This window comes from Psittacula echo (genome assembly GCF_963264785.1).
Source record: "Psittacula echo genome assembly, chromosome: 5".
NCBI lineage: Eukaryota > Metazoa > Chordata > Aves > Psittaciformes > Psittacidae > Psittacula > Psittacula echo.
In genome coordinates, this window is record NC_137739.1 from 73,882,894 (window position 1) to 73,908,138 (window position 25,245).

Below are 25,245 nucleotides of genomic sequence, written 5' to 3' on the forward strand. Positions count from 1 at the left end.
TGCTCAGGACTGTGACTGACACCAACAGCATACTATTGATAATTCACCTCACTGAAGCCACAGGGCATTATCAGCCTGCCCCTAAAGCAGGTCTTAAAACCTTTGCACTAGAAAACTGTGTAAAAAAGAGTACAAGTAGGAAATCTAACCTAGTGTTTTGAAGAACTTGCAAGGAACTACAGGAAAACAAATAATAAAAGATAATGATGAGGCAGGAGAAGGAATAGCCATTGCTACAAACTGGAGCAGTGCTCACAATTAAAGGCTCAAACCCAAGAAGTTTCAGAGCTTAATGTTCCCCATTTACTTCTGCTGTTAAAAAGTCCTGCTTTATTTCTAGTTTCTCCTAGTTATTGGCCTGTCAAAGCAGTTCTTTCTGTTATACACAAGGATTACACCAAGCACTCACATTCAACTTCTGCAATTTCCAAGTCATTTTCAGACACTACCCTTTATTTTGTATCATACAAAAGTATACGTACAACATAAACAGAGAAATGCAGATGGACTTCCACCCACCCCCATTTAAGCTTCTTAAGCAGTCAAAGGCCCTCTGACCTCCTTTGGCTATAGGTCTTCCTCCCAATGAATTTCTCAGATCCAGCAGTAAATTATTCCACACAGTTGGAAAGATGTCAAATAGTACAAGTTAAGAAATTACTCTTATTAATCTGTATTATTTCATTAGAAACATTGGGACTTACTGACAACCCCTAATAGAAATGTCAATTTGGAATCCATTAATTCCTTAGATTTTAATCTTTAGTATCTTCTGTGCCGCTTTTATATTCTTCTCATGTCTTGACCAGAAAGTCACACCGTATAAACATCTAATAAGGAAGCCTACCATTATTAGTCACCTTTATAATCTCATCAAATAGATAATTCAAACTCCTACAATTCACATTAATTAAATCTTCATTTCCTGCACCACTTTGCTGGACACACACACCAGACTACCAGGCCTAGCATTATCTAGCTGGTCCAATTTACCAATTTAAAATATTGAGAAATAAGACTAAGTGAGGGGGAGGAAAATAAAGCACGTATTACAACTAAGAAATAAAGTAAAGTAACTGAAGTTATAATTTGAAAGATTGCTATGATGTTTATTACTTTAAAGTGATGCCCATAAAATTCCTAGCAACCGTGGGATACATGACATTTCCAAGTTCTATTTCCAATCCAAAGTCTGCAGGCTGCCAGAAGATACTGTTTCCCCTCTGGTAATTTCAGAAATATACAAACAAAACTTTAAAAGTAGCAGCTCTTTCCACAGTGGCCCTGGCAGAGATCCAAAGCTAAAGCCCTTGAAGAATCCAATATACTTAAATAGGCTTTCAGTTAACAGGATGCATGAGATCCCTCCTTTTAAGAACTGCCTCTGTTACAGATACTTAACCAATTAGGACCCTAATTCTAAAAATTACCAAGAATAACAACTGTTCTGAAAGTGACTTTTGCTGGAACAATTTTACTTTTCTGAATTTGCATAAATTAAAAACATCTTGTGAAAATTTGCAGAGTACATACACAAATCAGCTTCCCCACACACTGAGAAAATTTTTCATTGTGCCTTACACCAACCATCTGCTTTTCAAAGGTTGCAAAGTATTTTCAAAGGCACAGGAGCTAGCAAAGTAGCCTACATAGCTCTGACCTTTCTCACAAGTTAATGAACAGACATTTGTTTTCTAAGAGCATCTTTGCCATTAACTGCGCTGACATTGAACAGAATTTTTATGCAGGAAAATTTCCTTAGCAAGAACTATTTCATTACAGTGATCTCCAGCAACAGAAGAGCACAGAGCTGGAAAAGGGAAAAGCTTGCTTCCTAGCTGCAGACCCAGCTGTTTCAACAAAACCCTATACACCTAAGTCATGGTAAGGACCACAACCAACATCCTCTGCAGGCCTTTCGGTGCTTCTGCCAAGGCAGAAAGGACTGATTATTTAGTGTAGCTCTGGAAGATGTATTGCCCATACAATCATAGAATAGTTAGAATTGGAAAGGACCTTAAGATCATCCAGTTCCAACCTCCCTGCCACCTACTCTGCTGTTCAAATACTCCCCATATGAGATGCAGCTGTTGCTACCATCTCTGGTCTTTAGCCATTTGCCTACTACAAGGCGACTCCCCCCACTTTTCCTACGCAGAACATGCAATAAGGCTTTCTGAATGTAGCTATCCAAAGAGCGTAGTGCTGTGCCGCCTTTCCACATTGGCAGAAAAGAAAACAGCACCATCAAGATTAACTGCAGGAGTTTGTTGCCATTGTTCACATTTGCTGCTGTCTAAACCTCCTTGCTAAAAACTCATGTATGCATGTTTCCTTGGTAAGCCTGCAGTCAACATAACCTGAAAGATTTCAGATACCTCTGAAGTTCCTAAGCAGTTCTAGCTGATGAGGTCCCATGTATGTGAGTGTATAAACCCTGACTGAAAGAAAATGTAGAAAACCTTTCATGAAAGCAGCAGTCCCACTCACAGCATCCCCCTTTCTCTCCAATCACAGTGTTCATGTAAAGCCTATCTGTATTTTTAGATATAGAGCTGGTAGGTCTACTGGGCAACACGAAGAAGACATGTCCGCTCTCAATACCGTGTGGAAAACATTTGTTACGAGACCACCACTCTTAAAACCATGAGAGATTCAGTCAAATAGAAGTTTACATACATATCCATTCAAGAGGCACTAAATTGTAGTACCTAAGATCAAAACCTGACAAAAGTTTTTTTCCAAATGTAAGTGGAAAATTCTGCTGTTTAGAAGAAAATTTCCAACAAGTACTTAAGACACAGTTACAGTTTTCATGGGTATATCTGAACAGATGAATCAACTCTTAATCATACAGTATTTACATGTACTAGAAAACTGTGCAGACTGACATCAAAAAACGCTTGGTTTTTTTCTTCTCAGATGTCTTAGCCAAAAATGAGGGGAGAGAAGATTTTACTTTATCTACTGAAAGTAATCAAGAAGGTCACAATATAAGGCCAAAAGTATGAAATGATAAATATTTTCTGTTTTCCTGAAACTTCTGATTATTGACCTAGCTTATTTTCATAACTGATAAAATAACACTTGGGGGCTGCAGGAAAGAAAAGCCCATACAATATATTTCCAGTAAAGGCAAGAAAATGTTACAGCAAACTGCCTGGATCTCATCTGGAATTGTGTATATAATCCTAGTCATTAAAATGGAAGAGACTGAATTCAAGCTTGGATGTGTGCAGAGGAAAGTTACCAAGTAATACAGCATATGTGTGTGGACAGCAGAGAAATCCATGCCTCATACCAGTAAGAGAGACTTGGCTTATTAAGGATAACAGCACAAAAGTACAGAGACACAACTGCAACATGTAAATGCTCTCAAGGGAGTAAATACAACAGAGGGAATATGAGTATTGCAACTAAAGGAAACCCGGCTCAGTGGTAAATGTGGGAGAAATGGCTATTAAGTTAGGTTTAAAACCACAGGAAGTTTTATAACCCTCTGATGATGAGGGCGATCAAGAACAGCCCAAGGAGATGGCAACATGATCCCTGTAAGAATGAAGGCCGCGCAGTAGAACAGCGGAGCAGTAAAGCAGAGCAAATTAGTCTATTCATGATAGGAGACCCATGACAAGAGCACAGTTTTTGCTGCACAGAGCTGATGAAAGCTTTTCAGCTTTTATGAATCAGCTACTTATTGAATTTCCTTTGCTGCAAGTGAGCAAAATAGCAAAAGATTTCCATAGGAACTGGTTACTTTTAATACTCAGAGAAAAAGAGGACAGGTCAAAATTTCACTGAGTATTTTTAAATTGATTTACAAATTGAATATAGCACATGCTAGCTGATAAATAGGTATTTCACAAGCTTGATTCCAAAAGCAGGGAGTTTCTTTTACAGATACTGTCAAAGATCATCTTTCCACTGCAAATATGGTTTGCAGTTAAAGCTGATAATATAACTGCCAATTCCAGATTAATTTCCATAAGTTAAAAGAAAAATCATAAAGGGAGGAAAATATTTGATAGCACAAGTAAGACAAAACTGCTTAGAGGGAAAAGTACATACAACAGACACAGCAGAAAAGCAATGGATCAGCTTGTCAAGGGCATTACACAGATGGGTTCTCAAAACTTTTTTTAGTGACAGACAATTAGCATACCATTAAAAAAACTATGACCTACCAACTGCATTGATTACTCGCTAGGCAACACACTGATGACGGATTTGCAATGCCAATAATGGTTCCATATTTACTGGTTTGTTGTTGCAGCTTTAGTGATAGCCTCATGCCAAATTAGCACAAAAATCCAATAATAATCAGAGTTGAAAGACCGTATGGGCATGGATAAAATTACATACTTGCTCTGCTTTCACTTCTAATATTGAGTTGCTATCGTCCTTTGGCAAAGAAGTTATCTTTAAGAACTCTATTAAACATCATTTAGCGACCATATGATGTATTTTGTTCACTTAAGGATGAAAAAAAATTAAATGAAAAAGCCTTACTCTTTGTATCCAGCTGCGCACGATACTTTTCAAATCCCTTGAGTCGAACTCGTTCTCCCAAAAGCTGAAGAAACTCTTCAAAGGCTGGACCTGCTGATTCATTATTATACATTTCCTCTTCTGTGCTCTGGCCGGCTTTGCAGTACATGATACCCACTTTGAGTTGGTAACTTAACTGCAATAGGAAAAAGATTAAAACCTTACACATACACCAAGTAATGCAGCAACTTACTTACTGAACTCACTTAACATGTTTTAATAAACCCATAATACACAAAGAAAAAAATACCTAATTATCAGTCTAATTTCAAATGTTAGCCTAGTTCCTCATTGTTTTCCACTATAATTGCCTTGATGATGGCATATTTCATCTGAAGATGTCAAAATGCTTTCTCAAGCGAAATAAACATTAACGTTTCTTTTATTCAGGAGAAAAACACTGCAGCCTGCAAATGGTGAATGTCTTACATTGAGTCACATGGAAAGTGTTGGCTGAGAAATGCCAGGAACTTGACTCTCAGGCTGGTACCATGGTTACTATCCCATGCTAAACCTTCCATGCAGAAGGGTATGGCACAGCATGTGCTCATTTCTATAATGAGTGACAAAATGAACATTTCCTCACTTCAAGGAGAAGATAAATATTTTTCTCATATTAGTGCATTCACGTATTAGGAATTTTGAAAGAATCCATGGCATTCAGTTGGCCTTTTCTGACTTAAAAATTCAGTAACAAAAAATAGCTAAATTGAGAAATGCTGCTAATTCTTTAAAGATACTATTTACTGGCATAGACAGTCAAACATATTTGTGCTTTTTATGTCTATTTTTCCTCTAATTTGGTGCCTGATGTTCCTAATACAGCAGAAACTGAGGATCTGAATAATTTTTCACCCAACCATAACGGTGATCCTTCAAAGCAAACTGTTCCCACCCATTCCAAATTGATGCACACATAAGAAGAACCACATCTGTGCCTTTTATTTGTGGACTACATAAACAGAAGTTACAGAAGGGAAGCAAGCAGCACCCACAGCCATTTACTGCCATCTCCAAAACCAATGTCACAGGCAGGAACTCTGACTAGCAGAGCACAAAGGAGAGCCATGGAGTAATTCATCAAGTAAAAATGCATACTTATTGCAAGGTAAATAATCTTTCCTCCCACACAGGAATTTCTGCAGACACTCCATTTTAAATAAATACCAAGCACATCTGCCAGAGCAAAATCACAAGAAAGGCTATGAAAATTTGCACGGAATTTACAAGTCTTGGCTACAGGTTAGTGAGAACTGAAAACAGTGATTTGCAAGGGCACTGGAAGCAAAATCATATGAATACACTGTGATTTGCTCTCAAAGCTTTTATCACAGGTCACGAGACAGAAGATTCTGAAACTTGCAGGAAGATGTGGACACAAACTGGAATTCATTACTTTTAACTTATATTTACAGTGGCATAATTTAAAAGCTCTCAGAAGTGGTCCTACCCTGCCTCTAATTAAAGTTGATTTTAAAATTAGACTCAACATTGCAACTTAACTGCATTCTTCTTTTACTACAAAGGATGAATGATGACAGGGGTAAAGTATTAGTACGAAAACAAGGAGGAGAAAAAAGAAGTGTAAATATCAACTTGGCATGATTACTCCTGTTAAAGCCAAGCATATGTAACGAGTCACAGTTCTAGGCTGTTTCGCTCCCCCCTACTCCCGCCTTCAGAATGTTCCCTTATTTTATCATTTGACACAATGATTACCTGACTTACATCTTCTAAATATGTCCAAACATCTCATATTAAAATGTGAGTACAGCATAGAATTACAGAATGGTATGGGTTGGAAATGACCTGAAAGCTCATCTAGTTCCATCCCCTGCCATGGCAGGGACACTTTCCACTAGACCAGGTTGCTCCAAGCCCCGTTCAACCTGGCCTTGAACACTGCCAGGGATTGGGCAGCCACAGGTTTTCTGGGCAACCTGTGCCAGTGCCTCACCACCCTCACAGGAAAGAATTTCTTCCTAATACCTAACGTAAATCTACCCTCTTTCACTTTAAAGTCATTACCCTTCATTCTATGACTATACTCCTGATAAAGAATCCTTCTGTATCTTCCCTGTAGGCCCCCTTTAGGTACTGGAAGATGCTCTAAGGTCTCCCCGGAGCTTCTCTTCTCCAGGCTGAATCACCCCAACTCCCAGCACATGCTTAAATCAATCTATTTCTTACAAAGCAAACATTCATTGGTCAACTTCCAAAATCACAACCGAAAGGGGAAAAGAGGGTGGGACGAATCAATTTTGTGCCTTGAAGTAATGTTTCTATTTCCTTTTCTCCCATTGTTAATTGTTTGAAATGCTTTCTGTGTAAATATAAAGGAAAAATGCTCTTTCAGCATTCATCACCAAAAACATTGACTTTTAAGAATGAAACTATGTATTTTGGACACTGAAGTATTAGGCCTTGAAGCAAAATTATTTATTGGAAAAACAAGCACTGAGCACATGCAAATTAATGTTACAATTTATTATTATGATTATTTATTTCAACTCTCCAGTCATTAAAAAAAAAAAAAAGCTATGAAAATTCAAAACAACCATCAGCGTGCACAATGCTAAATCCAGTGAAACATTCTCCATGATGACTGTTTTCTCAGGAATCACAGAAGCTGGATGACGTTTGCAGGCACATCTATCATCTCTGCTTAGCTAGCAAACAACATGATCCCACTCATTGCGAGCTTATTGCCTCACAGCAGCCAAACTTAGTGCCTTTGCTGACAGGCCTATGTGCTCACAGAGAACCTGGACCAGCTACTGCTGACACACAGGGAGGAGAGAGGAAAGGTGATGAGAGGTGGCGCTGCTGGTGCTCCTGCCAGGACAACCGTCATTAGTTTCCTATCAGCAGTAGCAGGTATGCTCCCTGTACACTCCCATTGAAATACGATGGATGGAAGTGTTTCATGGGACCACAATGCCTTAGCTGCACTGCTAATTACAACAGTTTCTAGTAGTTTTATTTAAACAAGTTTGGGCAAATAAAACTATTCTTACCAAGCACACATATGCTATTTAAGCTTCAATTTCAGGTGAAGGAGTTGCTTGAAGGCCATAAACATTAACGTGACCCACAGCATCCAAGAGCAACCAAACAACTGTCCTTTACTGGTTTGAAAATGTCACAGCCTAAGAAACTAAATAAGGACTATGCAAGGAACAGGATATGCCTTCTAGCTGTGTTTTATTTCCTGAACTATAGACAGAAAGGGTTTTCATAAGGACAACACATGCTCATTTTCTGAATCAAGAAAAGCAGATCCAGGGGAAGAAAGGCATGCAGTCCCGAGTATTACACCTTCTGATAAATCTAGGATCCTCAGAAGTGTATTAACTCCAAGGAAAAGCTAAAAAAGGAGCTGAAGGACAAAATGTGCTGTGGCAGAACTCCTAAAGTAGCAGCTTCATTTTAATAATCTAAAGGTAGTTACATATTTATGTGGGAAAAGTGCACTTCAAGTATTTGTCAAGCACGCAGAGAAAGACAGCGGAAAGCATATCTTGGATTTAACCAGTCAGCAAGTTTCTATTATAATCGCGGATTTATATTAAAAGCCAAGTGACATCTCGTATATTTCTGTGAATGAGGAACTGCAATAAGGATAAACTTCTACTGGTATAAAACAGTAATTGCTGTGATATTCAAATTTTTAAATCATATTTGGAAGCAAACCTAAAGTTACCATGAACTCTGCATTCAAGGCAAAGATTAGTAGATGGTAATTAGCCAGGAAGCTAGCACAGCCCGATGGCATGGTCGGATTGCTTTTTAACAGAACCCTTTAAATGAATGCATTTTAATAAAGGAAATAAAAGAACAGCTAGGTGACAAGTAATGTGGGCCACACGCACAGAACAGCAGATGTTACCATGACTCCAGCAATCTAAGGGGAAGTAAGGAGCATGTAACTTGATGTACATCACCAGTGCAAAGCTGGGACAAGAAAAATATTCCCATTCTGACACTGGCTGCCATAAGCAGATAATGAAAGAGCAGAAGAGACAGAGCTCAGCCATAAAAGCGATATGAAATTCAGAGAAAATATGTTACAGTGAGACTTGAAAAGTGCAATCTGTTTAGTTTATTGCAAACAAGACCAACAGATGATTAATCACTGCGTACAAAAACCTCTGCTGGAAAAAAAAGTCACACCAAAATGACTTTTAAGATGTAGCAGAGAAAGATATCAGAAGTCTGGAAGCTGAAAGCAGACAAATTCAAATAAAGAAATGCAAATCCTTAAATATGAAAACAACCAACCGCTTTAAAATGTGACTCAAATATAAAATAAAGATAGCCTACCTTAATCATAATTGGTGTATGTGAATTTGACTTAATGAAGGGGTTACTGGATGGCTAAGTCAGCTAACATCACTTTATACACTTAACTCTTAAATTTCCAAAACATCTTATTTGCGATATCAAACAGGCACTTGTTTGTGCTGTAATGAAACAGTGCAACACTCAACAAGAACTGATAAACATACTGTGTACCTAATTAGTAGAGCAGCTGTTACCCACATTTCTCTGTTAGCTTGGAATTGATAAAAAATGCAGCTTCTAATTAGTACAGTGTGCTTATCTTCTTCTGTTAGAAGTGTCAAACTGTTTCATTACCACAATACTTTGATGTAGATACTACAGTTTTAACTATCACTTGTCCTTAATGATTTTCAAAAGTTTGAGTAGTAACAGATAACCATACTACAAACCATATTGTGGAAGCATAGTGACATATAGGATATGCGAAATAAGGATAATTTAAGCTCACACTTTTATGGAAATAACCCACTTGCTAAATTACTTTTCAAATTAGGTGTTTATTAAAAATAATTTGCAATTCTTTTAAAAAGAACTTTCTGCTAAGGCTTTTTTTTTCTTTGTGACAATTTTCCCATCAATACTACTGAGATTGCAGGTTTTTGATGGCCATATCTGGAAGGTACTGATCTTTAAAACCAAACGCTCACTTATGGAACCATGTTGAATTAAATGCCATTTTCTTCCGATGAAACAGAAAACTTTGGAAAAAGACTGAAAAAGACACCCTTGTGCATTCAACTGCCTGACAAACTTGATTCTGGATGAAGGGCAGATTAGGTTTAGGTAACAAGTCACGAAACTAAGTATGTGCATATGTGGAACACCTGCTCCAATCATCCAAGGAAAACATTCAGGCCTCCAACTTATAAGCATCATAGAACAGCTTGGGCTGGAAGAGACCTTACAAGGCCGTGAGAACAGTTACACTGAACAGCATAAGCATGTAAAGATGCTGTCCTTGTAGCAGGCTACATGGTAAACCCGTCTCCCCTCAACTTTACTTATTCACTGGCTTAATGCAGCGAGGTTCTCTGGAGGAGCTGATAAACACATGCAAAAGACGCAGCTTATACAGAGTATACTTTAATTTTTAAGAGACATCTAACAAAGCTTTTTCTTCATAAAGTCTTAAAAACCCTAAATAGCTAGGGTACAGAAAAAAGAACTCCCCTAGATATGTAACTGGCTAAAAGACAAAAAGGAGCTGAAGAAAACATTCAGTGCAGTAAGGCAGGGATCTGAACTCGGACATACAGTATTCAACACACACTTCAGCAATCTGATAGAGGTGATGAATAATAAGGTAATTAAATTTGCTAACATTACTGAGTTGTTAATCCTCTACAGTATCGGAATTGAAGCCTGGCTATGAGAAATACCAAAGGAACTTATGGACAACAGTCCATAACTGGGCAAAAGAACAGTAGATGAGCCTCCGTGCAAGTAAAGCTTCAAGTGACTCGTGGTACAAAAACACACAAATTTGTACTCGCAGCAATGAGCTCTCACTTGCACCCATAAGGAACAGGACCGTAGGTGTTCATGATACACGCTTTCAATGTTCAGTAGTAGCCATAAAGCAAATAAAGTATCAGTGATTATTAGAGAAGGAGGAGATAAAGCATACTAAACCAAATTTTTCCCTGTTTTCAAAACTACCGTCTTGAAACAGCTGTGGGAGAAGAGGAGGAGGAAAACTGGAAGAATTCCAGAGAGACAAAAACATTGTCAAAAGTACAGAACAACTTCTATGCGAGAATGACTAACAAAACTAGGAGTCATCAAACTGGTAAAGCAGAGGTGTAGAGCCCTATAAAAGCCTACAAGCTATATCAGCAGCTAGGAGAGTATCACTCATGCTCATCCTGTTCTTGTTTCCTTAGCCAGAGACCCACAGTTGGTCACAGTCAGTCACAACACTGGGCTGCACCTACCATGGGCTGACCACACATAACCAATCCTTTGTTAGTCTGGATATCCTGCAGTAACCACAGCTACTCATTTCTTCATTTTCTTGCATCATGATCCTAGTGAAATAAATGAGGTTCTGAAACTAACTAGAGGAGAAAGTGTTTTGCCCAAGTTTTGCTTCAGGTAGGTATCTATCCAGGGATTCTTTATCTTGTCCATATTGATAAGCAAACCACAAGGAGGCTGTCAAAGTCTTTATGATAGTCACTTAGAAACTTGTTTAGAATAGCTGTATTCTCTCCCTTGTGGGGCACATAATTAGACATTTTTCAAATTTTTGATGGCAGTGTTAGACTGACAGCAAGAAGAAATAACGTAGATGTTAATTTTGTGCAGAACAAGCTAATCATGAGAAGCAAAAAGGACAAGGAAAAAGAGAGTCTTCGTACTCAGAGCTGTTAAATGTCACTGTCGAAGTTCTTAATAATAAAATTCACTTGACTCAAGGAGTTTCATTTTGCTTAGTCTAGGCTATACAGTTCATGAGCCTTGGTTCCATCTTCAAGAGACCAGAGGACTATCACCTAATCAAAAACCACTTGTAGGAAGAAGGGGATTAGAGTATTTTGCCATGTAGTTTGTTCCAAGGGAAGGGAAAAAAAACCCGAACAACCAAACCAAAAGCAAAACCAAACCAAACAAAAAAAAAAAAAAAAAAAAAAAAAAAAAAAAGAGAAAAAAAAAGGAAAAAGGAGACAGGAAGCACCCTGGTAATGGCTATGCCAATACAACAGTACAAGACATTTAGCAACATGGGAGACTTCTATTCTCATGATAGCAGCTATAAGAAAACCAGAACAAAATTTCCCCCTCCCAGTTTTTGAAAATTAATCAATCAGTCTCTTCTAAAGTAAATAAAAATGGACAATTGCCATAACATTAATCTAAAACTTCAGACTACTTAGAGCAACGAGCTTGGTTTCATACACACCAAATAGTCTGCTAAACTTGGGGGAAGACATGCAACATAATTCTCCCTAGAGATGCCAGGCTTTAGTTTAAATGAGGCATTTTAATAGGCTGACTCTAATCACTTAAAGCTAAAAGGTAATTCTGCAGTTCATGGCTGTAATCTGACAACTGAAGACAATCTGTCTCATTCTATAACTCTGCACTTACCCCTTGTTCATCCAGCTTCATAAGCTGTTCTGTGACTTTCGGAGTGTTGAAGGCCAGCCTTAGGCAATGGATATTCAGCTCAGGAACCACATACTCCAGCACTTCTTTTAGGGGAAGTCCCCTGGCTGTGCAATGCTTTGCAGTTGAAGGGATAGCATCTTCCAGCACAGAGCCTCTTAATGTCATAAGCTAAACGTACGAACCAAAAATAGCTTATATATTTAATTATGCACTGAGAAAAGGTTGATTAGCAACAGCAGTGGAGCAAAACACACTCTCCAATTCTCAGCAGACTGAGGACATTAAGTAACTTATGTTGCGTGAAACAGACACTGATACACAAAATGTCACCAACTCTTGATAGCTAACATTAGTCAGGGTATTTCAAATGATTCGACAGTTTTAAGTTTTACACGGAACTAATGCTTGGAAAAGATTATTAGTAGTCTTCCTAGCATAGCAGTTTAAAGCACAAAACTACACTTCTCAGGTCTACCCAATGTGACATATAAAAGTGCTTGCTTCTAGCTAATACAGCTCCTGTAAATTTCTCAAGCTTTACCCAAACCAACCTTCATGGTTACCTCTGTACTGGATGTTACAGAGTAACTCACTCACTGATACACTTACTTGTAGTCTGTGTAATATAAACAAGTGGCATAACTTTGTCAGATTTCTGGATTATATGTATGTAGAGGAGAAAATTCTCTTATCAGTGCTGAAAAGCACACAAGCCCCACTCATACCCCCTGGTTTTGCCTACTTACTTCCAGGTTCTTTTCTTATCATTTCTGAACTGCTTACCTCACTGGTTCTGAATATGATCCGGTAATTGTACTGAGGTCCATTTTCTTTGATTTCATCTGGCTTCTCTCTTCTTATACTCACAGCTACTGGACCCAGGTTCTCATCTGCCCCAAAATAGTTCCAGTGTTCTTGCATTGAAAAAAAAAAAAAAAAAGAAAAAAAGAAAAAAGAAATAATAGAAATAATAGATATAAAACTCCATGGTTTTTCTTACATTTCAACTATATTTTCATGCTTAGTTGTTACATTGGAAATAAAATTGCCAGCTCTAATAGAGTCAATAAGAGTATGTCTTCAGTGGTACAAGGACTTTATTCTCGTGCTTCAGTTCTCTAATAAACTCTATTCATACAAAAAAAGCTGAAATTCAACATTGCATCTCTGCTTAAACAGACTTAAACCAGGACACTCTTCTAACATTGGCTCCTATATTGAAAACAGTTTCATTCACATTGAACTAAAGTGCAAACAATCTCACCCCCCCTTAAAAATAAAAAAAAAAAGGCAGCCAAATGCAAAGTGGGAAGCTCACCACTCTATGTTAAAATAGGAGCAGCAAACAATTGTACTTGCAAAGGATGCAACTTACTTATTTTTGTATGGAAAAAGCAAAAACCAGCCAAACAAGTTAATTATAAAAGAGGGAAAAGTGATGAAGCTGAAAAAGAAGTTAAAGACTTGTTTATAGTAAAAAAAAAAATTAAAAAAAACAAAGCACAGTACCATAGGACCATAGAATAAAGTGTGAGAAACAAAGTGACTCGCAGAAATATTTAAAAGGGAAATGCTGAAAAACTCCAGGTGTTAAATTTAAAGTGCTAAGAGTTAAGTCTAAAAGTAGCCTCGTTGGGATAGTGGCAGAAAGAATACAGAGTTGGAGAAATTGTTCAGCAGCTGAGCAGCGGATTACGTGAGATATACTGAGATACATGTTAAAGCCCAGCTTTACATTAAAAATATCAGAAAAATGCATTTACAAAAATTAGAGCTCAAGACTTTAAGAGATTGGTGTTGAAGGCTCTTCTATTGAGCCTGCTGAGCATAATGACTATCTTGACTCATTACAGAGGTACACCACCATGAAGGCATCAACATATAAAGCTGTTCCTATCTCAAATGACAACTGAATTTAAACATACAATACCTGAATAGAAAATTTAAGAGAAACAGACAAAAATAGAAGTCAAGCATTGTACAAGAAAAACAAGTCCTATGTCATCATGTCCCATATGCTGCATATCTGCATGTATGAATGAATTTATTCATGTGCAAAAATAGACAGAGCTATCTGAAAATTCAACAATTCAAAGAAATGTGAAATTCAGTGGAGAAAAAACCCAAACAACTGTCCTGAAAGGAAATGTACCCATCCTTCCTGAACTACTAGATACAGATTACTTGTTACCTTAAAACCACCAGCATAAGAGCAGTTTAATATGAACTGCTGTACTATAGAGATAAAATGCAAAATGTTTTGGTATCACCAATAAGAAATGAATCTTTAAAGATACCAAAACCAGATCTTGAAACACACTCTATCCAAAGTGAAAGGCAGTCACTTCTCCAATGAATGAACCACTTGTGGTGGTAAACATTTGAATGCCTCATTTTTTATTCTATTTACCTTTTTAAATTATACTTACCACTATAGTTCTTACTATACTTTCCTCCAACACATTAAATGCCTTTCAAGTAGGTGCCCTCTCCTTGCGAACTTACTTGTGCCCCAGAATTACACCTCTTAACACAGCTGTCCAACCCTTTTAAGCACTTGGAGGACCTATTCTATTCCCCAGTATCTGGTATTTCATTACCCTTTCCTCAATGCTTTCAATTTAAGATTTCAGAGCATGCAAGGCATAAAAGAAACACGCTCACAGCATTATGAATCTTGCTTTCTATCAAATTCTGCTGCAAGTCATCAAAAGCCAAGACTCTATGAAGAGGTAACGAAGATTCAAAATTCTTTTAATATCTTGTGGAATTATCCTGTAAATATTGGCATAAGTTTTGGGTGACTGAATTAGTCATGAGTGGGGAAATTATGAATAAATTAGACCATCCATATAAGCCTAATTAGATCTTTATACTACACTGATACGAGACCTGTAAATGTCACAGAGATCTTCTGTTGTTTAAAAAACCAAACCACCTTATTAGCACCCTAGTTTTAATTCTGCCTCTATCAAGTAACATTTATGGCAATTTATGGTCAGTGCAGAAGCACAGTCATTGAGAATATAACATCAATTTTCTGTCAGCATGTTGCAGCTTCCAAAACCTGAGATAGCTTGGCCATCCCCACACTAAACAGCTAAGTGACTTAAAAACATGCATACCTTTGCTTATGTAATAGAAAATGTTAAAGAAAAAAGGTATGTTGGCAATACATACTGGAAAGGTCCAAAAATTACAGTAGCTTTCTGTACTGACAGCTGCACAGATGATAAAATTTGTGTATCTTTTAACCAATGTAGCCTGAAATCCCGAGTCTTCTCAGGAGAAATTATCCTACATCTTGTAAAACACATTTAGGAAGGCTGGTAAGAGGAACGTTTGAAGCCGCATGAAAATACACACACAATTCTCTATCGTTTGATTAAGCTTTTTGTCTAGCTCCTATTTATTTGGAAAAATGCACAAACAGGTGTGGAATTTGACACTTCTCTGCTAATCGGAAATGTCTTTTATCATCTTTCCTTTTGTTCCACACCAGGCAGCTGTCCTTGCTCTCCTATGCACCCCCCCGTCTTCTATCCACACTACCCTCTCCTCTATTCATATTTACTACTTACACTTTCATTCTTTAGCTTCGTGTGTATTCTCTTTGTCCTCATCTATCCCACTTCGGTAATCATTCTGCAAGCTACAGTGTATACTGCCCCATGTCTGACTACATTTCCCTGAGGTACAGAAGTTCTTCTATCTCCACCTTATTTACCTCTACACCCTGGATTTCCTTGCATCCAAACATTTTTCTCTTTCCTGTAGCAGGAAAGGCAGTAGCAGAATCTAAGGGCACAAAGCTTACTATTCAACCCAAAGGTAGTTAATTAGGAGTTTCATTGTAAAAGCCAGGGCTACTGTACAACTATACTTCTAGAATTTTATGCCAAACATGAATAGCACAGAAGACAGCTTTTTCTTCCACCCTACACAGAACTTCATTGAAATCAACACTTCTCAAGCTTGACATTATTTCATTTAAACTACCATTGAAAATTATTTAATTAAAAGACATTCAGGAAACCACTAGCAACAGCCATAAACTAAAGTATAAATCCATGCCAAAAAGTAATTAATTGCTGATACCTAGTCATTATAAGAGACTATATATACTTTATAAAATAGTTAAATATTATCATATAATTCAAAAGACACTTGCAGTGGAAAAACCTAAGTGTAAATACTCATTTTCCTGGCAGATATTTACGAGTTTCCTTTGCAAAGGGAATCCAAATAAAAGCACTTGATTTTGAGTGAGGAGCTGCTTCTGTGCTTTTATCATATTTACCTTTGGATATCATGCTCAATTGATGTATTTTGTGTAATAAGACTGGAAGTGAAAGTCTGAATTGTTCTGCTTCAGAATGAAATTCAGCATCAATCATTTTGCTCTTACCCTACCACAGCATTTACAGTACTGGAAAATTCTTCCCAACTGTTCTCTGGAAACAAGAGGGCAGCATTATTAGACATCAGTCCTACAATGTCTTCAGACTGTTGCTCATGGCCAGACTGTTAACTGTAAATTTCTGTAAGTCTAGCCACACATCTTAAAGCTACAGATTTGGGGATAGAATATGCAGCAATTTAAAGCATTAGAGAGAAAGGGGTTTTTTTATTGGCTGCCAGCAGTTAAAGGAAAGCTGACCAACAGCTCATTCATTCTAAAACCACTTCAGGAAACCATTTACTTCTCAGTCAAGTCTTTCATTGTAAGCCAGTAACTCAAACTTATCCTAAATAGTAACAATGTCAGCAACTACTGCCTGATGATTACTGCATCTAAATGGATGCTCTTGGTTCTTCCCATGACAACTGTAATTCCCAGAAACTACTGGGGGGACAGAGAGAACAGACAGCTCCTTAGGAGTGATGTGCTCTCTCTTCTAAGCAGCGGTTAAGCTGATATAAGGATGATATAAGGAAGAAGTTCTTTACTGTGAGGGTGATGAGGCACTGGCACAGGCTGCCCAAAGAAGTGGTAAATGCTTCACCCCTGGCAATGTTCAACACCAGGCTGGGCAGAGCCTTGGGTGACATGGTCTAGTATGAGGTGTCCCTGCCCATGGCAGGGGGGTTGGAACCGGATGATCTTAAGGTCCTTTCCAACCCTAACTATTCTATGATTCTATGATCAAGCTACAGACAGGCTAATAAGCATGGCTCTCCTTGAAAAATACTGTATCATAGAATCATAGAATAGTTAGAGTCGGAAAGAGATTAACCTGTTGCCTAAATGTACATTTAGACAGCTTCATCCAGAATACACACACAAATCTTTTACCCATGTATAGGAAAGGAATTGAAATCTTGGTTATAAGTTATGGCCAGACATTCAGAATTTTTAAGTAGAAAACAAAACATTAGAGTACTATGTAAGTCTGCGGTTTGCCTGTGTCTTGAATACTATGCCCTGTTCGCAATTGGAAAAGGTTCAGAGAAGGGCAACAAAACATAATTGGGGGGAATAATATGGTTGAGGCTTTAAAAATAACAAACAGCAAGGAAAGGGGAGAAAACCAAACTTTCACACCTAGCAGTGAGACGGTTGATATGATGACCCTAGTTTTCATTCTGGAAGCCAAGAGACTAAGACAGTAAAAACTGGCTCTTTATGTAGTCAAGCTGCAGAACTCCTTGCTGCTGCAGGAGTACTCTGAATGCTGAAAATTTACTTGGAGTAACAGATGACTGGATAAATGCCCATAGGAAAAGTCCAAAGACTACTAAATACAAGTAACACTATCACCAGGTTAAGTAGTCCATTATCTACACACCTCCAGATGGCTGGTTAAGTTTGCCTGGAAAATATTGCTATGCCTCTACCTATTCCTACTACTCCTTCCTCCAGTATCTGTTGTTGGACTTTGCCAGAAGATAGGACTAGAAGTTTTGGGTTGGCTCAAGATAACTCCTTTCTTCTCTGGGAACCATAATTTTATGTTGAGAAACAGCAAGTTCAAGGATTTTGCTTTTCTTTCTCTTTATTGTTTTAAATAAACTGAAGCACTGCAGTCAATAGTATGAAATGTGAGGTGTAGAAAGTTACGTATTTAAGTAAGAATCTCACTTTCTCACACAAAAAGGTACTTCTTTTTTATATTTCCATAAGAAGGTATGAAAGGTTCCTCCTTTCTATCAAAAAATACACTGTCTCAAACTGCAGTTCATCAACTCTCTTAAGGTGCATCTTCTTAGAAGATGAGTTGCAAGGTTTCACACTCACCTTAGTCATAGGACAAAAAAAAAATTCAGAATGCTCTAAAAGGTAAAATAGTCCAGAAAGGCCCAAAACAACTGACAGGTAGCTTCATTAAATCTTCTGTTCCCTCCCTTTACTGTCATGTAAAATTCAAACAACAAACATCTTCCTTTAGGAAGTTCCTCCCATGCCTAGTTGTCTTTTTTGGTCAAAGCTTAATCTTATTTCAAGGTCAAATCTCTGCAGCTTTCACAGATTTGTTCTTGTGCTGGCTTCCCCATTTTTTTTTTTTTTTTTTTTTTTTTTTTTTAGCACTAGTATTACCACATATCATAAGTTTATGTGCTTATAAAAGTCTTAAACATTCCAATTTCAAGTCCCCCTATCAAATATACCTTTTGAAATACACCTTTAAACAGCCACCTTGCAAATACACCTTTTGCAATATAAAAGTAGCATTCATCTCCTGTAAGTATTAGCGTCTCCATTTGAGTTAGTTGCGTATGAACCCCCCACAGTGAACTGAGGAAAGTAAGGTGCATCGGCCTGCAAGGTTTATTTCTCTCTGAGTACATAGGCAGTCTGCACCATTAGCTCAAAGTAGAGGAGCTGAAACCAGCCTTGGGAATTAACATTATGATGTTCTTTTCCCAATATCTGTACCATTTTTCTAACCTCTACTAAACTGTCTCTACCAGTATTTTCACATTTAGAAGTCTGGACACCAGGCCAGAACATTATTTATCAATAGTTTTACCACTGCTCTGCAAAGGGTCAACTAATATGTTGATTTCACCTTCGTATTTCCTTTACAGTGGTTCATCCACTTGCATGCATCGATGAACCTATGAGACTCATCCATAAATGTCACAAGCAAATATTTTACACTAGAGATATTCCAATTAAGTTGGACCATGTCAGTAATACTCCAGTTCCCCCATACACTGCTAAAGTTCGAGATGCAGCCATTATCCACATAACAATACCAGTGAAGAAGAAGTTACTACATCCATATAGTTAAAGATTTCAGTCAAGTCACCATCAGCATCTCACCAAATTACCTTGGAGAAATTAAAATGGATTATATCAATGCCATGGATTTTTTTATGACACAAAAGACTAACAGGGCAGAGATTTTTTGTGACAACACCTACTTTTCATTGAATCACGCTTACTGACATCATTAATGAGTTTTAACTAACAGTTCTTTGTTGATATAGTCCCAAATTACCACCTTGGTTATTTCAAGTTGGAATGAAAATCTAAAGGATTACAGTTCTCTGGGTCATCACTTTTTATTCTTTTCAAGCTCTAGGAGTGCTTCAGTAGTTCTCCAATTCTGTGACATTTTTCTGGCTTGAGATGTTTAAAAGTTATCATTGCTGAATCAGAATCCTTTGCTTCGTATTAAGACTCCAAAACTACCCAAGGCCTGCTGACTTGACTAGCACCACTGAAACCTGTCTTTTGTCACTGAATATTCCATTCATATCATCAAGATCCAACCTCCTCTTCAAACTAGCAAGTTTCTGCATCATTACTTGCTTCATGCTATAAAAACTTTGAATTACAACTGACTTCCTTGATATTTTTTTTCTTTCCTATTATGCTGTTTCAAGTTTTATCACTACACCATCTGTTTCAGATTAGTCTGAAGTTTGCTTGGGGAAAGATGGTACACTGGGTGGTCAATAAAATGTGTTTGGTTCTTGTAGAACTGCAGGGTTTGGGCATATCTGATGAGGCTTCTGAAGTACACTGCTTTTCAGACAGAAAAATCTCTGGTAGAAACTATGCCCCTGGCTTGTGCCTGCTGGACTGAATATGAGCACAGTGAATCTGAAATACAGTTTTAGGGCTGGATTAGGGAGGGAAAGAAAAATCACAGCTTTCTCTCTCAACCAAATCTACTCCATACATATACTGACATTTTTATACCCGACTGCCCCTCACCAATACCCTTAGGATTCGGTTATGTCAGTTTTATCTAATTCATCTTAATTGCAACTAGAAAAAAATGGAGATAAAATGGTGACTGGCATTGTAGTAGCATGAGGGTGTGATTTCCCTTAAGGAAAACCAAACTAATACATTGCTGTTGCTTAAGGGCTAAAATCCCACCCCTTTCTTCCACTGTTCACTCACACTTTTTACCAGGCACTAGGTAAATGCACTTCTCTGACTTCTCTGACTGCAAGGAAAGTTGATTTGACTCACTAAAACTAAAGAGAAATAACCCAGCAATAGACAACAAATTTACTGTGATGGAAAGATTTCTACTTGGTTAATAACTGAATGGGCATACCAAGTTTTCAGAAAACAAGAGAATTTGCACAAGGAAAGGGGATGGAATAGTCTTCCCCTTTTGTGCTGAAATGCTGTTAAATCAGGTCAGCTGTAACATGAAACTGCACCTTTAGTTGCTGATTGCAAAACTCACCAGAGTGGTAAAGAATCAAACTGTTCTGAAGGGAAACAGATAGGAAGGTAATCACAGGCAAAGCTCTCTAATCTCCAGCTCTTCCCAAACACCTCATCTTACATTCCACATATGGATTAGCTGTTCTCAGGAAACCAGCATTTTTCCTCACTCCTCTGTCTCCAAAGAATGCAGATTAGCACTCAAAAACCACGCAGCAAAGGCTACCTCTCAGCCACAGAAAGACTGCAGAAAGAGGAGACTATGGGAAGTGTGACAAGAGCCACCAAATCAAGGTACCATGAAGGGAAGAAGAGGCAAAAGATGGACATACTTTGGAGAAAGGGCAAAACGGTGGATGAGACAATTAGCTCTAAGAGTTAACAAACTGAAGATTTTTTTAAACTGACCATCCACTTATTATAACCAGACATCCTTGTTGCTTTAATCTGCAGGAAACAAGCTCTTCTGAGCTGCTTTCACTAAAGAGATGAACCCCAAACCTGGTAATTGGTAGCTAAGGAACAAGCACTCTTCAGGTTAGTCATTAGACTAATTTTATCCATCAGGAGACACCATAGGAAAGCACACAGTCCTGCAGACAGAACTCTCAAACTTTAAAAGGCTTTATTCTGCACTTCTTTTTGATCATTTTCAGAATCAGGAAGAATAGGCAGTAAGATCTGCATCTCATGGTGCCAGCATCATTTTGGTGAGGGGGGATATCTGGGTAATATTTGGGCTTTCCTTGTTTCTGTAGGTCAAAAAGCTTTGATCAGTTTTTTTTCCTGCACACCTCCTCCAATGGAAATGATAAGAGAACTGTACTGCTTTTTCAGACACATTATTGCCACTGCAAAACACACGTGTGTATACAGAGAGAGAGAATTTCTTTCTACCAAATATGATAAATTAGAGTTTTCTGTCTAGAACAATGGCTATAATGAAAATAGTGAGGAAAACAGATTTTTATCTTTATATTATTGACTTAAAATAAATATACACACATTTTGAAATGGATGATTAAAATATTAAAATGTCCAAAGATTATTGTAAATGCTAACTTCGCAAGTGGCCATGAAAGTCTCAGTACATCAAGTCTTCACGTGGTGGGAAGAAAGTTCTCATATTTTAGGAATTTATTTTCTTTTTTAATCTTCATGAATAAAACACAAGGATAAATAAAATTTACCTACCTTTCTGATAAAAGAATTTTCGGTAATAGTATGCACCAAGGTCAACATGTTCAACGATGTATCTTTTCACCCTGTCTAGATGTAAGATCAGATTCTCCTTGGGAACTTCCAGAACTGCTACCCCAGCATTCGTGCAATGAGAACTCAGAGTCGACTCAAATGAGGCACTTTCACATCCACTGAAGGAACCTGAATTAGATTTGGAAAGGCTGATCTTCCTCTCCCCTTCCCCACCAATCTCATTACGAAAATAAGGACAACTCATCACCAGCTCATTGCTTTTATCATCCCCCTGGTCCATATTGAGACTTCCTTTTGAATTCAGGTCTTCAGTGCTGCCCATTGGAGAATTGAAACTTGCAGAGTGGGACAAGGGTCCAGAGACAAGTGATGCTACCGCAGCAGCAGATGCACCTGTGGTTGTGTTCCTTCTTTTTATGACATTATGCCTGTTGATTGCAGCTTCATTTAAATCAAATAAAATACTCTGTACATCATAATGAGCAAAACACTTTGGACAAGTCCAAGGCTTGACGCTATCTTCTGACCTGTTATCTTCAAGATCTGAAGACTTCCCAAGCTCCCCTTCACCTTTGGCATTGCGCAGCTTACGAAAAATGGACGAATCTCCTGTCTCTGATTTTGAGCGTCTTTTGAGTGGCTTCTCCCTTTCCTTAAAGAGTCGCAGGTTTTCCCTTTGAGTAATAGGTCCATCTATCACATCTAGAGAGAACCCTGAGCCCTTGCTTCCACTGGCAATCAGGAGTTCACTGAGTTTACTTGTGGCTGGGCTTCTCTGATCAGACTTTTCATCTTTATAGCCCTTCAGTAAGTCAAAGAAACTTTCCCCTGAAGTTCCCTGCTTATCTATGGAAGATGTGCTGCCATACTCCCTGTGCAGAGATGGTCCAGATTTAAAAGTGGGTGAAATACATTCATCAAAACTATCCACATCAAGCTCACTTATGGTAATGTCGCTATTGCTGCGCTGTCTTATTCTGCGAAGAGCTTTCCTCGGGGAACTGGGATAGCCATCAGGCGTAAGAAACCTGGAGTCTAGATTCTCAGATTGTCTGGTCTTGGTTTTCAGTGTGCTCTGGATGCTCTTTAACATGACAGAATCACTAGCATTCAGGTTAACAGAGCTTCCCTGACTCCCAGGACTGCTTTTAGAAGACATACTGTCAAGGCAACTTGATGCATCAATATCTTGACTAGATCTGGTTGGTTCCTTGATATTCTCCTTCCTCGGGGGCCAATCAGCAATCCTTGCCCTGACTCCCATTTTAGGGACTCCAGGGGTAGAGGTAACATGATGGGGAGTTTCACTGCGAGGAGGCCCAACTGGTGCCATGACTGCAGAACCTAAGCTGCCATTCTGTGACCTAAAGCGCCTCATATAAAAGTCATCCGAGTGGACTTTTGAGGTGCCATCTGTCCCGACTGATACCCCAGTGGCAACAGCCCTTTCGGTCTGGGACCGCTTCAAGCTGGTCATGATCTTTCAATATATTCAACTTCAGTAAGTTCCAAGAGAAAACACAGTCATTTCTGCTTTTTAAATGCACAGTTCTCTGCTGGAGAATAGACTCCACAATATGCAATGGTTGCATGAGATCTTAATCATGGATATTTAAGGACACAGTTAAATGCAGGATGTCTAGAAAATTCAGATATTCAGTAGGGTTTGATAAGCAGTAATTCCCTTTAATTTCTGCATTTTAAGAAGTAGCCATGTTCCAATACATTCAAACTGTTCTAACATCACTTGCACTGCAAACTGTCAGAGTTGTAATCCAATCGCTTATGCTTCTTTTAAGCCTAGAACACAGAAAAATGGAGATAAAAGCATTAATCATTTCATACAAAACTTTTTTGTTACTAAAGCTATCAATGTAATTATTACACAGAATTAGTATTTCTAACAAACATGCTTTTAGATCTCATTGATTGTCATCTGAAAAACACAGAGTTGTGTTAAATGGTGATGAAGAGTTTTCCAGATATTGTTTGTCTGCTTTCTGAAAAAATACTTCTCCATTTGGATCCCACAGCAAAATACATTCATTGTTTTTTCCTTATAAACTGGTTACTGATACTTTTTAGTTGGGTTAGTGCACAGATACACAAAGCAGAAGTAGGGAGCTAATTTCCTCAGCTGAAGGACACACATTTACTGCAGAAACTGTAGAAGAGTCAGATCAGGACTCCAAATTTTGTTTATAAATGCTTTAAAGAACTTACCATTCACAAGTCATACATCCTTGGCTGCAATTTGGTATTAACAATGCCTATTCAACTTTGACATTAATGTAAATAACTATGATATGCTAACAAATAAAAGGAAGGAAGCTAATTAACAAAAAAAGATTACAAAGTGATAATAGAGAATGGCTGTCATTAACATTCATTCTGTGTTTTGCTCAGCCCTATTTGCAGATTAGCTGGATAGTCCAGAAAGCATGTCTTACCTCTGCCAGAATTCACAACATATAAAAAGACTCAAATTAAATAGAAACACATACTTTCAAGTAACTTGATCAGAAAAGTTCCATTTACTTCCCTAGCTAACAAAATATTGTCTGCCACAGCTCCTCTATAATTCATCTTTACAAAGCCATGGAAATTGAATGCTTTCCCGTACCTCATCAGTACTGAAGTGATTACAAAGCATTTAGTGCACTACCCTTTGAGGAGATAAAATGAATGATCCACAAATACATCCTTGCTGGTAGAAGACAAAAGCATGAGACTGTCAAGATAAAATCTTTCATTGCTGTGTACATCCTTTAACACAAAGAAGTTAATGATTTTCAAAGGCTGAACCAATTACACAAAATGTGGCCTTTAAATATTTGCTAAATGTGTGTAGAGAGATGCTGCTGAACCAGTACCACATGGACAATACAGTATTGTCTACTAATCAAGGCTTTCTAATGCTTCTGGCAGAAACAGTACTTTCTGCGGTCGTTTCTCAAAACTATGGAGCATTTTGCTCCACACTAATTAAATATCAAACCAGGCAGGACACTTTCTGCATCCAAAAGCAACATGTTTTAACTTTATTTGCCATAGACAGCACTTCTTTGAAACAGTTTCTATGTATATAAAGCTAAACACATAAGAATACTTAAAATGCAAGCTGACTGCATCACATAACAGTGCAAATGATCTAAGGTATTAATGTATTTGCACAGCTATTAACGTAAGCACAGTTACTTTCCCTGCAATTCTGCTACCATGTCGCTGCTGAAAATAGTTTTTTTTCTATGTATACAATTAGAATCACTTCAGAAAGGCAGTCTATCTGTGCAGCTCTTGCAAAACCACTGAATTTTCAGCTGTAACTACACACAAATGTCAGACACTCTCCAGTGAGAACTGATCAAGGTGGTGAAACAACTTCATGCACA

At 37.9% G+C, this 25,245-nt stretch overlaps 1 protein-coding gene across 1 annotated transcript in view; it reads right to left on the minus strand.

Annotated features, from left to right (window-relative positions):
• Nucleotides 1–23,330, minus strand: part of SIPA1L1 (signal induced proliferation associated 1 like 1) — a gene marked incomplete at both ends in the record, with an annotated part of 76,025 nt that extends 52,695 nt beyond the window's left edge. Inside the window, 4 exons of the mRNA XM_080617929.1 lie at nt 4,510–4,684; nt 11,983–12,171; nt 12,787–12,917; nt 21,833–23,330. Of these exons, the coding sequence (XP_080474055.1) occupies nt 4,510–4,684; nt 11,983–12,171; nt 12,787–12,917; nt 21,833–23,330 (1,993 nt within the window). The remainder of the gene's footprint in view (nt 1–4,509; nt 4,685–11,982; nt 12,172–12,786; nt 12,918–21,832) is intronic.
• Nucleotides 23,331–25,245: the final 1,915 nt, after the last annotated feature.